This window comes from Anastrepha obliqua, chromosome 1 (assembly GCF_027943255.1).
Source record: "Anastrepha obliqua isolate idAnaObli1 chromosome 1, idAnaObli1_1.0, whole genome shotgun sequence".
NCBI lineage: Eukaryota > Metazoa > Arthropoda > Insecta > Diptera > Tephritidae > Anastrepha > Anastrepha obliqua.
In genome coordinates, this window is record NC_072892.1 from 67279099 (window position 1) to 67293148 (window position 14050).

General features: G+C 35.6%; 1 protein-coding gene across 3 annotated transcripts in view; it reads right to left on the reverse strand.

The window, feature by feature from the left end:
* Nucleotides 1–14050, reverse strand: part of LOC129252933 (very low-density lipoprotein receptor-like) — a 230684-nt gene that overhangs the window by 155028 nt on the left and 61606 nt on the right. For all 3 annotated transcript variants that reach the window (XM_054891123.1, XM_054891122.1, XM_054891121.1), the window contains exon 3: nucleotides 12303–12529. In XM_054891123.1, coding sequence (XP_054747098.1) covers nucleotides 12303–12529 — 227 coding nt within the window. The remainder of the gene's footprint in view (nucleotides 1–12302; nucleotides 12530–14050) is intronic.

A 14050-nucleotide genomic window follows, 5' to 3' on the forward strand; every position in this document is an offset into this window, starting at 1 on the left:
GTTATGTTATGTTATGTTATGTTATGTTATGTTATGTTATGTTATGTTATGTTATGTTATGTTATGTTATGTTATGTTATGTTATGTTATGTTATGTTATGTTATGTTATGTTATGTTATGTTATGTTATGTTATGTTATGTTATGTTATGTTATGTTATGTTATGTTATGTTATGTTATGTTATGTTATGTTATGTTATGTTATGTTATGTTATGTTATGTTATGTTATGTTATGTTATGTTATGTTATGTTATGTTATGTTATGTTATGTTATGTTATGTTATGTTATGTTATGTTATGTTATGTTATGTTATGTTATGTTATGTTATGTTATGTTATGTTATGTTATGTTATGTTATGTTATGTTATGTTATGTTATTATTAAGTAAAAAATATTCTTTCTTGCGAAATGTGTTGCTAAAGACCGAAATGGTTCTGCCACTGGAATTACAAAAGGTGAAAAATCTATATATTTTCGAAATCAATACATCATTAATTTTCCGATACCGAATAAGCTGTGGAATTAACCGTCGATCCTATTTCGTAACTTTTTCCACACTTGCCGATCACTTTTTTACGCTTTACGGCGCACAGTGGAATTGCATGAAGTTTTAATCGAAACATATTTGCTAAATACCATAGATAAGTTTTCGCTAAAATTACGTAAAAGAATTCCTATGAAATAGTTCGTTCTGCAGCTCACATTCTGCCAATTTAAAACTCTTTTTTTGACTTCCCGTCGCCTGATTTTTCCCCATTGCACAAATGCGTGAATGTATGTGTTAACGTGTATACATTTTTAATTTAACTTTGTTCATTGCAACTTTTGTAACATACTTCCACTACTACAGTCGCACTTAACGTGTCTCAGTGGCACTTTGAAGTACACTTTATTGAACAGCAATATAGTCACACAGTCACATTTGTTCGCATCCACTACCACACATACTTGCACATATACGTAATACGTGCACACATATGTACTAGCAAGCAATTGAGATTGGTTTTTAATGAGCCCATGAGTATATTTTTTTTTTTGTAAAGTTTTACAACTAAGTAGCGGAGAATTGCGCTGGGAAAGACAAATCGGTATGCGAGTTGAGTTGAAATTTGTGGACCAATTATTTTTTGCAAATAAATTATTTTCTTCATTTAAAATTCGCTAACGAACATTAATGCGCCTTCGAGTATTTCGTGCTGCTGAAAACTTCTTCAGTATGAGGGTTCCGGCGTAGTAATCTTAGTTTCAGGTGAAGCTGGAAAATAAACAATTTAATACTGACTTTTTTCATTAATATTAATATTAGATGAAGACTGATGCAACCGGAATTCATACAACGATAGCGCTGGTTACTCGTGTATGAGATTTTATAACATACTTGTTCTGTGCTATGTCAAGTTTTGTGGAAGGGGGGAATTAAATTTCCATACAGATGGTTCCAAACTAGAGGATAGGGTTGGCTATGGAGTATTTTCGAAGGAATTAGTACTTAAACTATCCGTTCGACTACGAGACTACTGCAGAGACTCAGGCAGAAGTTCCACCATTATTTGTTTTTCGTAATTCAAAATGAAAAAAATGGAATTATGCTTTGAAGTAAAAGAAACTGCGCAACACTGTCAGAAAAAAAATTATCAAAATCATGGAGAATTTTAGCCACTTGAAATTTGCACCTATTTATACTAAAATCATTTAGGCTATAAAAAAGTATGCACAAAATTGACCTTAAATTCTGACTAAAATAATAAAACTTTTTTCTAGAAACTTGCTAAATTTTTATACATTTTTTACCAAGTCTGAAACTTTTCCTTATATGGTATTTGTTGTGAAATTAACTGTGTTTTTATAAGAAATTAATGAAAATTAAAAAAAAGTAGTAATAAAATTAAAGTAGTCCAAAGTGGTTAAAAAGTTGTGGCATTGTCTTTTCTTTCGCCTGCGGTACCAAATAGTTCTGATAACTGGACACTTTCCTCTGGCAAACATTTTTTCCTATAACAAAACTTAGACATCGGAGAAAATTATTCTTCACCTGAGCGGACATCTCTCTTGGGCTGCCAAAAGTTGACTGACGGTGGTGAATATCCGTGCAAGAAAGGTTTTTGCGTTCCGATTGATGCTGATTGCAGCTGCGTCTTTACGTTAAAGAAATTCTGAACGTAAAGCTAAATAGTTGAGACGGTAAATCTTACAGTAGCTGACCACGCACTGGAGTGTAAGCTGTACATAACACTGTACAGGTTGTGCTTTAAGCAGCACCTAACATACGCCAGCGATAAAGCAGCGAAAGCTGTAATTGCATTAACCCGGATTATGATAAATACGAAAGATCCTAAGCAGGCTTCTATTGGACTTAGCTATATGCTGTGCCGGCCTAGGTCGAAGCAACAAACTGCAGCTCCTACTTCATAGGCATTAAATCGGTATACCGATGTGTTGGAGGATGCTGTATGTTATTTGTCTTCGCGAGTATGCTACCAGTTTAGCTGTTAGCTTTCGAGTTCGCTGTGATAAAAAAAACACCGACCGTATCCAGCACAGCTGACCAACCTAAAAACTGAACGGGAGCGCAGAAGCCGAGCGTGGCAAGAGGAAACGAACAACTCTAAGAACAGATGATGGACGTAATGCTTCCTTCCGAATATCTTCAAATGGATTAATCGAAAGCATGAACATATGACTTCAACTGACCCGAAAACTTAGTAGACGTGGATGTTTGAGTTAAGCATGAAGACGACCCGTACTTTACTTTTTGTGACAATCTATAATAGTTGAAGATACAGAGCATGTTTCATTTGTATGCCCTCGTTTTGAGCTCGAAAGCGAAGAATTGAGTATTAGGTTTGGTAAGCCAATAATGGTTAGTAACCTAATAGATACTATGCTTAACTCTGAAGAAAATTGATCCGCTGTCAGTAATATAGCAAGAATAATAATTACTAAGCTGCGCCACGTTGAACAACAGAACAGAACTTCCTGAAGAGGAAATATACCGCTCCCCCAACCGTGAAGTAATGCTTAACGGCTGTCCCGCGGGAGGGAAACGGGGCTAGGGTGAGTTTTTAGTGGGTGAGTCGAAAGGCATGTATTTTTGCCATCTCCATAAACAAAAAACAGTCAGAACTTTTACTTGATCACATTCTTCTAATTTAATAAAATTTACGTATAGGTGCACGTAATTTCTCAGTCACCAGCCCTTTCCGTACGCTTCGTCAGCTAAGAGATACCAGAATCGTTAACTCCCGTTGTGATACAATTTAAAACTCTTCATTTTCTTTGAGTTTCATTTGCATTTTTTTTCGTTTTTTATTTCTCCATTTGGAAAAAGGAATGAAAAATTGTGTTGGTTAGTATATACACGAAAGCACTTTTGTCAATAAACTACAAAGAATTACTAAGAACATCCACCCCAATCACTGCTTCTCCACCATCACCGCATTGGGTATATTTTCATATTTTTACCTGCTAAATATTTTTCCATCTTTACTGCTACAGTCTGATAAAAAGCCACATTTGGCACTAGCTCTAACCAGAGTCATTATCACCCTCAGTATGTTGCAAAAGAAAAAAATTGACCATCCATAGCTTTACCGAAAATGTTTTTCCATTCTTGTCATAAAATTGGTGCTGTACTTTGGCCATTCCCAACATTGTGCAATTTTGCAAAAAGCTTTTTTTCCAAAATTTATGTGCGACACATGTATGTATTGGTGTTACTTACAAATATGCAGTGAAAAGCTGAAAATCATGCAGTAGCACCTAAAAGCAGGCACTGGTCGCACGTGACTTATGTATTGTGGTAAAATGACATTTTTCGAAAGTTTCTAACACACTTTGAATATTTGTATGTATGTATGCATATTATTGTAGATAAAAAGTACAAAACATCCGAAAAAGTTATGTACAAAATAAAAGCAAATTCCCGCAGGCATTAAAAACCAAATAATTTTCGTGAGCTATTCTTTGTGGCAAGCTATATGGAAAGTTGAAAAGTCGCATTTGCAACTTCGTTAGTTATAAATATTTTTGGCAATAAAAATTCGCATAACTTTTATAAATCAAGTGGAAGATAATTTAAGTTTAATATCTCAACATTTGATTTAACTCTGTTTTATGCTTTGCAAAGCTTATCGTCGACATGGGAACAAATTGGGCGCTTGGCTTGTCTTATGCGAAACTCGGTCGCTTGAGCCAGCTGGTTAATAAGCAATCTCATTGCAAAATATGTGAAGATGTGAAGGACTATTTTGTGACTTTTGACGCTCACTGCGAAACTAACACTTTTAGATATAAAAAATATGTGCAGAACAGGCCATAGAAAGAATTTCTTAACATCCGTGGCTACTTAAACTCATCCCGACATTAGCATGCGAATGCCAAGAAATATTTCATTTATAAAGTTACACAGTGCAAAAATCATTATCTGGTATTCAAAAGAACCCAGTTAAGTATGGAAAAACCGCCAAAGCTTTACATTCTAATTAATTACCCTAACTAGTTTTTAAATTTTGTAACTGAGCGCTTTTCGAACATATGGAAAAACGGTTAAAATTCTTATTTGAGAGAATAACTTTGCTTGAACAACTACATTCGAATTTATTGAGGAATTTTTTTGTAGCATACAGGTATTTTACTCCATTATCTTCCAACAATTGGCATCGTCTTGAACCTTACTTTGGGAATTTTGAAAAGCAATGCGTAAGGTCGTTAGAGTGTTAGAATATTATACAAAATTATTCCTCGGAAAATTTCACGAGGGGAATTTGCATACAAAAGTCAACATATACTAAAACAGCAAATACTTCGGCAGCTCCCCATGAAATATGCAACAGTTCTTACCTGTTTTGCTCTTATACGTATTTGCGTTGCGAGTGCTGCTATCAGTAAATGTATTTTTTAGTGCCCAAGAAAGGGGTTGTCTGTTCCTAACTCAAAAAGTAATTAAGCTATAAAAAAATTAGGTCTGAGAATGTTTTTTGAAGCTTTTACGATACCATATTGATCTACACCTTTCATCCAGAGATGGAACCACTGCGTCCATAAAAGATGCAACAGCAATTTAAGATGAAGCAAATAAGTGTTGCGTAGAGATCTAGAAGGGATACGAAATTGAATGCTCCGTAATCTCTCTCTTAATTCCTGTCCTCCCTAATGGGGTACAGGTTCTCAGTGCTTAATGCTCCGTAATAGGGATGAACTATTCATTTCTCCTTTAATTACACTGAACATAAAAGACAGTGAGAGTATATGTAGAACTTGTAATCTCTAGAGGCCCTAAGTTAATTAAAATCAAACGAGAAGTATAGGAAGGGATAAAATTTGCGTATTTTAACCACCTGAAGGCATGCGTTAAATTCTTTCAACTGCAAATTGGTGACAAACCTCCGGATAAATGTTGCATACTCTAATCTAGCGCGAAGAAAGGAAATAAACAGTAATTTCAGAGTGTAAGGGTCCAAGAACTTCGAGCTATTACGCCGTATAAAACCTAGCATTGAGTAAGACGTGGATATAACAAAGTTAATGTGACTATTGAATGAAAAATGGGAGTTCTTTACACACCTAGAACATTGAATTCATGAACAGATTGAAGTAAAATATTAGCAACACTATAAGATGACTGGAAAAATACTAAGCTTTAACTTGAAATCATTTCTAGATATTTACAGCGAAAGAGCGCATTAATTTCTGATTACAACATGGTCCCAGAAAATATTTTCAAATCATCAGCATACAAAAGAAAATTGGCAAACGAAAAACAGGTACAAATATCATTAATAAATAGAACGAAGAGTAGGCACCACAGAATACCGCCCTGTGGCACCCCTGAGGATGCAATGAAAGATTCCGCACATTCACCCTCAATCATTTCCACACATCGTCTATAGGATAAATAAGATTTCAAGCAATGAAAGAAAACAGAATGAAAACGAAGCGTGGCTAATTTATGTAATATAGTTGATTGAGAAATTCTGTGAAATGCTTTAGAAAGCTCCGTGTAAACACAGACGACTTGAAAACCTTCAACAAAAGTTGGAAAACAATATTCACCAAAAGCCGCCAGGTTGGAAAGTGTTGACCTATTGAAGACAAATCCATACTGTTTTGGCGAGATTAAGATTCCAGACGCAAAGTACATCTTTTCTTTTACAATTCCTGCGCAAAGTTTGGTTATAATAGAAAGGCTCGAGGTCAGCCTGTAATTGCACACATCATTTATTTTACCACTTTTGAAAATAGGAGGAAAGAGTGCACGCAACTTGTTTTTATCGGGTTCGCTCAGGCAGGCTCATGGATGCTATTTGAATGATACTCGTATTACAATTAAAATTTATTTGAATAAAAGAAATCAATTGAATTTCGTCAAAAATAGTGTGTGTTTTATTTTTTCAAAAGCAATTACATCTCGCTTAAAGAAAAACACTTTCGGTGAGCAAATGAGCACACACACAACCCCACAAAAAAAGTAATTATACTTAAAAAAATAAATTTGTAAATGGTAAAAGCAAGGCAAGAACCGCATGAGGGGATAGAAATCACAATTCTAAAGCAATGGAAATTGTTGGCGTTGCTGCAGAATTTAATTTCGCGAGCAAAAATTGCAAATACGAGTGTTGAATGGATAAGTACGTGGAGCTTTCAGTTCGCCAAATAACATCGCTGGACAAGAGAGTTGGTTGGAAAGCAACTAAAGTACGGTAGCCATATGTGAAAAAAAAACATCAAATACAACGTCAGCAGTGCAATGAATAACCACATCAGCAGCAGGTGTTGGTGGAAAGTTAATTTAAATTTACTATCTCATACATGAATTTGAGTTTGGTGAGCACAGTTTTTATGTTGCACTTGCACCTCTTCACCACCTCGTCGCAAATGGAATTTTTAGGAATTTTTCCACCGCTACCATTTTGAACATTTCTTATTGTTTCGCAATTGTTGTTGTTGTTGTTGTCACTGCGCTTAAATTCTTGAGCGCCGCGCTGCTCGCCATTACCAATGATCCCTACTACAAAGCAGCAACAACAAAAACAAAAAAAAATGTATGCTTTGCCTGAGTTTTGCGCGTAATAGAATGCAGCGGTCAGTGGCGAGCACCAACAAGCTGCAAGGATTATGGCGACCGCAACGGCAATGACAAATACTAACGGAACTGTATGTTGGCGTGCACCTCCATAGCACTGGAAATATGTTTTTCTTACGATGCTGCAAGCGTTTTCGTTGTCCTTTGTTCGCTGCTCGTTGTTGTTGTCGTGTCGAACTCACGTTGATGTTGCGGTTGTTGCTGCCACCGCCGCTGTTGTTGGTGTTGCTGTGAAAATTGGTGTTCTCACATTCCGTGCACCCAACCTGTACTTAATTAAGTTTCACTGCACAAACGCATACATTTTTATTTTTATTCTCTCTATTTTGCGCTCATTTTGTGTTTTGTGGCATTTGAAAGAATTTCCAATTGACATAGAGGTATTTTGGTTGCCAGTGTTTAGTTGGTTACAGAAAACAGCTCCTGCATGTAAGGACTAACCCAAGTTAAAAATAAGTTTAGAAATGTTGATAAGACTTTAATTACATTGCTTAGCAAAGTGGATGTTGCCAGATGTCTCTTTTACCCATTCTCGCTTAATTCGAGAGAAATAATAATTTTACTTGCATTAATGCTCATTATACTAAGGGACCAAAATCGGCTTTACTTTTGCGATCGAGGAAAAATTTCATACGTATGTGAAAGTATGGATTTTATAGAGTAATGTTGCATATTCAGGCTTTCATTCACTCAGGAATTGAAAATTTTAAAGGCCTTTGCAGTTTCAAAGGGGAAACGGATCAAAAGTGCCCATGGCGTATACTTTACTTCATGGGGGGAAAGTTGACAGTTATGACAGAAAGCTGAATATACATATACATATATACCGTTAACATGTATATTGTTTTTAAATAATTAATTGGAAATTTTTAAAAATACTTTTAGATTACAGTTTTCAAAGAACAAGATGGCGCAAAATTAATCATTCAATTTTTTGTAAACCTCCAATTTTAAGTAACACTATTTTGACGCCCTGGAGCATAGGGCGTTAAAGAAGGACATGTATTTACATATATATATATTTTTCCTAAATAAAAATAATGATTTTGAGTAGTGGAAATCTCTTTTTGGGCCTCTATCCTTCCATTGGGCACCAGGGCCTGGCCAGACCTTCCACCTTGGACGTAAATTTAACATATTTCTATTGGGTAGTCGAAAAATTCTTATCGTATTTCTAATCAAACTTTAACTCATTTTTTTTTTTTATATTTATAATGAACTTTATTAAACCAAATATGTACCATTTTGGTCGACCACCTTTTGCCATTTTTCTTCTAGAGACATTATTCCATCAGTGTAAAACTTTTGTGGTTTCTCGGCGAAAAACTGCGACAAGTAATTTTCACAGGCTTCCCTTGAAGCCAACTTTACTCCACTAAGGGAGTTCTGCTTTGACCGAAACAAATGGTAGTCCGATGGTACAAGGTCAAGGCTATATGGTGGATGCATTAAAACTTCCCAGCCAAGCTCTCACAGTTTTTGCCGAGTCATCAAAGATGTGTTGACCTAGCGTTGCCCTGATGGAAGACGACCGTTTTCTGGCCTTTTTTTCTCGATTGCTTGCTTCAATCTCATCAGTTGTTGGCAGTAAAGTGTAGAATCAACCGTTCGAGTAGGCTCATAGTGGATGATTCCTTTCCAATCCCACCAAACATACAGCATAACCTTTCGAGGCGACAATCCTGGTTTTACGAGCATTTATTGAGCTTCACCACCCTTGCACCATGACCTTTTTGGCATATTATTGTCGTATTTGATCCACTTTTCGTCTCCTGTTACCATTTGCTTCAGAAATGGATCGATTTCATTTCGTTTCAGCAAAGAATCGCAGATGTTAATTCGGTCCATTAAATTTTTCACAGACAATTCATGTGGTACCCAAACATCGAGCTTCTTTTTGTAACCAGCCTTGTTTAAATGGTTCAAAACCGTTTGATGATGAATGTTTAGTGCCTTGGCGCTATCATGGCAGCTTATGTGACGGTCCTGGTCAATCTTTTTCATAATTTCATCGACTTTTTCAACGATAAGTCGAACGGAGCGAGGTGCATCTTTCACATCGAAATTTCCAGAACGGAAGTGAGCGAACCATTATTGTGCTACACGAACTGATACAGCATCGTCTTCGTAAACTTCACAAATTTCATTGGTGGCTTGCGTGGCATTCTTCCCTTTTTTATACAAAAATTTCAAAATATAGCGAATTTTTTCATTATTTTCACTCATTTTTGAACAGCTATAACTTTTTTTCAACTTCTCCGAACTTAATTTTTTTTTGGTTAAATGAAGCCTAAAATGTCACCTTTCTAACACCATATGATATGACATAATGTGATTGGTAGATGACTCCAACGACATCTATTGACAAAATACGAAAAGACTTTTTCGACTACCCAATATTATGGCTAACGACTTGAGCTTCCAGGTAGCTTCCTAAAATTAAATTTTCTAACGATTTATGGATATAATCTTTTAAAAAGGGTCCTCGAACAGGACAAAAAAACGTTGGTTGGTCACATCGGATAATATGATATCCGTCAAGTGGTAAGTGCAGGTTGCGCCCATTTTATCGCAGTTTCCATGACTTGCTACCAGATTTCCTGTATTAACTGTTCGCATACCTGTCGAATATTCTGCTTAAGCGCTGCGATTGTGTGGAGCTTTTTGATGTAAGCTCCCAACTTCTAGAAGCCCCAAAGAAAGTAGTCTTGGATCGTTAAATCGGGCAACCTTGCTGGTTATGTGAAATCGTCAAAACAGGAGATTACGCGATCAAGAATGGGACAAAAAAATTCAGACAATTATTCCGGCATTCGCAAAAAATATAACATTTTCCGAAAAGTGATTAATTTTGCACCATTAGTTTTTTCCGCAAAACTGGATATGCAGCATTCCTGCATAACATCTATAGTTTCACGTGGAAACGAATTTCTTTCTGTACCACTTTTACTGTCACACGATGTTTCGCGTATGTACGCGGAATCTAGGCCTGCTTTCAAAGACATGGTGATAGTGATAAATACTACAAAGCACACTTATAATTTTTAACAGAGATGGCTCTCTCCTGAAACGATTTTAATAGTCGGTGGTAAAAGATAGATACAACTTCTGATGTAATGTATCAGGACAGAAACCAGCGCTGAGCCTAGTGCTCAAACCGCCCTGCGACGGAATACTTGACAGTGGTACGGGGAGTATAGTTCTTTTGACAGTAGGAGGTTTTAGTTCGAGCCAAAGTCCCACACTGACGGAGTTAAGCTTTCGATGCTTCTTTATCATGAAAACTGAAAAAAAAAAATTATTAATCTTTCAAAAAGTCCTTCGTCCTATTGCAAAAACCTGTAACACTTGATTTCACAAATTTCTTTTGAAACGAATTTTCCACCAGCAGAATGATTCGTTATAATCACTTAGTCTTGGTCCCAGGCCGCATTTCACTATCGAAGTGTGCATAGTTCTGATGAAACATAATTACGCTGCTATTGGGCAAAGATTTTCCCCTAAGCTCGCGCATGTTTCTTTAAGACCGTTCAATTCTTGACAGCACATGACCGAATTAAGAGTTTTGCCGCAAGCAAGCAGCTCATATTAGAATATTCTCTGCTAGTCCCATCGAACGCACATCAGAACCTTTAAGACTATCAATCCTGTGTAGATTAGCGTTTTTCCCACATAACACCAGGCCATAGCTGTGATGTGAAAAAGTATGTTTTATTTACTTATCAGTTCTTTGTGCAAACGAATTCCTGCAAAAAAATTCTAGTAATCGGTTGTTCATAGATAAACGGTGCATTAAAAGGGATTTTAAGGTAGTATCAGGTCAGTCCATAGGTTCGTGCGTATTTTATCCATAATTTCACTTTTGTACGATTTTTGCATACAAAAAATTATTCGCGGAATACAACGGAACTATTTATATTTTCTTTGATATATTGTGCATTCAACAAGTGATTTTAATCGCGGATAGAAGCGTATAAGAGGCATATTTTGTATTTTTTTTATAAAAGTGGTAAAAATGCAACAACTGCTACTGCAGAAATAAACACTATTCACGGAGAGGATACCGTGAGTGTAAGGACTGCGCAAAAGTGGTTTTCAGAATTCCAAAGTGGTAACTGCGACGTGGAGGATGCTCCGCGCTGGTCGTCCTGAAGTCTTTAACTCCGACGCCTTGCTCGAACTCGTGGAAGCTGAGCCAAATTTATAGTCGATATGATAGCTCAGAACTTAAATTAATCGCATGGAACAGTTCACAGACACCTGGTTCAGTTGGGAAATGTTTCAAAGCTGAGAAAATTGGTTCCGCATAGACTTTCCGTCGCCAACCTTCATCAGAGAGTGAATGTGTGTTCTCAGCTGTTGCAACAGCTTGAAAATGAAAGTTTTTTGAACCGTATCGTTACTGGTGATGAAAAATGGGTCCTTTACAATAATCCTGTCCGCAAACGCCAATGGTTAGATAAAGATGAAATACCAGAACCGACCCCTAGAGATGGCCTTCACCCCAAGAAGTTTCTCCAGTCTATTTGGTGGGATATGGCCGGTATTGTTTATTATGAACTTCTGGAACCAAACCACACGATAACTGCTGATTATTATTCCCATCAGCATCTTTAGTGAATAGACGCAAACATTAGGCAAGCTGAGCGAACTCGGATGCGAGCTAATGCCGCATCCACCATACTCTCCGGATATTGCACCTTGTGATTATTACCTTTTCCGTGGACTTAAATCCCATATGAGTAACAAGAACTACTCCTCAAAAGAAGTTTTAAAAAGGGATATCAAAGCGTATTTTGGCTCCAAGGACAAACAATTTTTTGAGCAGGGAATTAAAAATTTGCCTAAATGTTGGGAAGACATTGTAAGTAATGAAGAAAAATATAGTATTATTGATTAATAAATACTTTAAACATTTGGTTATTAATTTTAAAACCACCTTTAAAAAACGCACAAACTTATGCACTCACCTGATATTTAAGAATTTAAATAAGAAGCGTAGTAGTACGCAATATTGAAGATAAAGAGTCTTAATAAATAAATATTACATTTCATAAATATTTCCTTCAGAAGTACAAAAGAACTAAATCTACTTTTATTTTATTTAAAATTTAATTTCGCCCTCTACTAAATTTTCAACTCTGTCTCTTAATTCTCGTTATCGCTTAAAAAATATTTCTTTAAAAGTATAAACTAAGCAAACATATCTACACACTTACCTCCTCATCGGAGCCATCCAAGCAATCCGGTTCACCATCGCACACCCAACGTTTGGTGATGCAACCGCCATCGGTGCATGTGAATTCGCTGTGCGGATTACACGCTTTTGGCGGACACTCGTGCTCATCGGTGCCATCACCACAGTCGTCGTCCTGGTCACAGACCCAACGTTTTTGTATGCAACGTCCATTGCCGCAGGTGAACTCATCGGAGCGGCAGGTCTCATCTGTAGCAGCGAAGGAAATGCCAGCGACGTATAACGAAGATGTATGTAAGTTGATGGTCACGCAGAGAAAAAGAGATGTACGGGTAAGAGAGAGTGAGGGAAAGAGAGAGAGAGAGAAAGAGAGAGAAATGTGCTATTAGCAAAGTGTAATTAATTATTTTGCGGTGATTATTAATACAAAGGAGGATTTTCGTAATTGGCACCAGCGTAAATGTATGTACATATGCGAGTAAGCAGTGGAATAATGAAATAACCAAAATGCGTAAAATATACTCGTGATGAAAATACAACAAAAAAGGAATAACTGTGTTAATGAGTTGGTAGGTGACACTTAAAACTATACGTGAGTTAGTTTCGTTTTAGTAGCACAAACTGTAGATTAGTAAAGTTTTTGAGCTAAGAGCGAAATTTCGCTTTAATTAGCGGGTTATGAGAGTTATTATACGAAATTAATATCTTTAGTAAATAATTTTGTAGACACATGCACACAAATACACACAGGAAGGTATATACCGCCAACGTCAAAATAAAGTGTACACCATATATTGATAAGTTTTGATTATTTATTTAGTTTCGAATTTTGGTTATTTTTTGGCATAGTAAAGTGCAAGTTTCAATTAGATCAAAAATCACACTGATTTTTAGGATTTTTTTTCGGACGTGGTCTTATGCATTTCCTCCCAGAGGAGGAAAACACCCAACAACGTCAGCACAAAAAATTGTCAAAAATCAACGCGATTTTGAACGACTTGAAACTTGCACGTTGTTATACCAAAAATTTAGGATCTATAAAACTGCATACAAGAAATTTTTCTAAAACTTCTGAGTAAAAATTTTGAAAAGTCTATGGAAATTTGCCGAATGTTTACAAAATTTATACAAAGTTCGAAACTTTGCTTTATATGGTTTTTGTTGTAATATGAATTATATTTTTATCAAAAACTAGTATATATATGAGTGGAAATCGTAAGGCTACGAATTATTAGAGGTTAAGACAAAGATGCAAATATATGACAATAATTGACTTCAAAATGTAAATATTTGATCCAAGGTTAGTAGATGAATAAATGAGATCTTATTTACTTTCTTTTTTTATTTAAGTAAAAAGTTATATTAGTTAAAAAGAATGTCGGCATTATCTAACTATAAAATAGATACTTTTATTCAAACTTTCTTTAACTAGAAAAAGTTTTTAAATGACGAAGTCCAACCGGAAGATGCTGTAATTAGCGCTGTTACAGCTACAGTTAAAAAAAAAATTATATTAATATAAAAAAAGAAGTTGTTGATTAAGGGTTTTACAGAAAAAACAACAAAAACAAAAATATTAGAAATATAATAAAACAAACAATAATGATATATTTTTTGTTTAAATCAGTTGATTACGGGCTTTATAAAGCGAAAACCAAAGTCATATAAGAAAATAATAAAAAAAATTAACCAAAAGTGTGGTTTCCGGGCTTTAAATAAAAAAAGTATATATATTAAAAAATTATAATATTGTAAAAAAAATTTATCGGG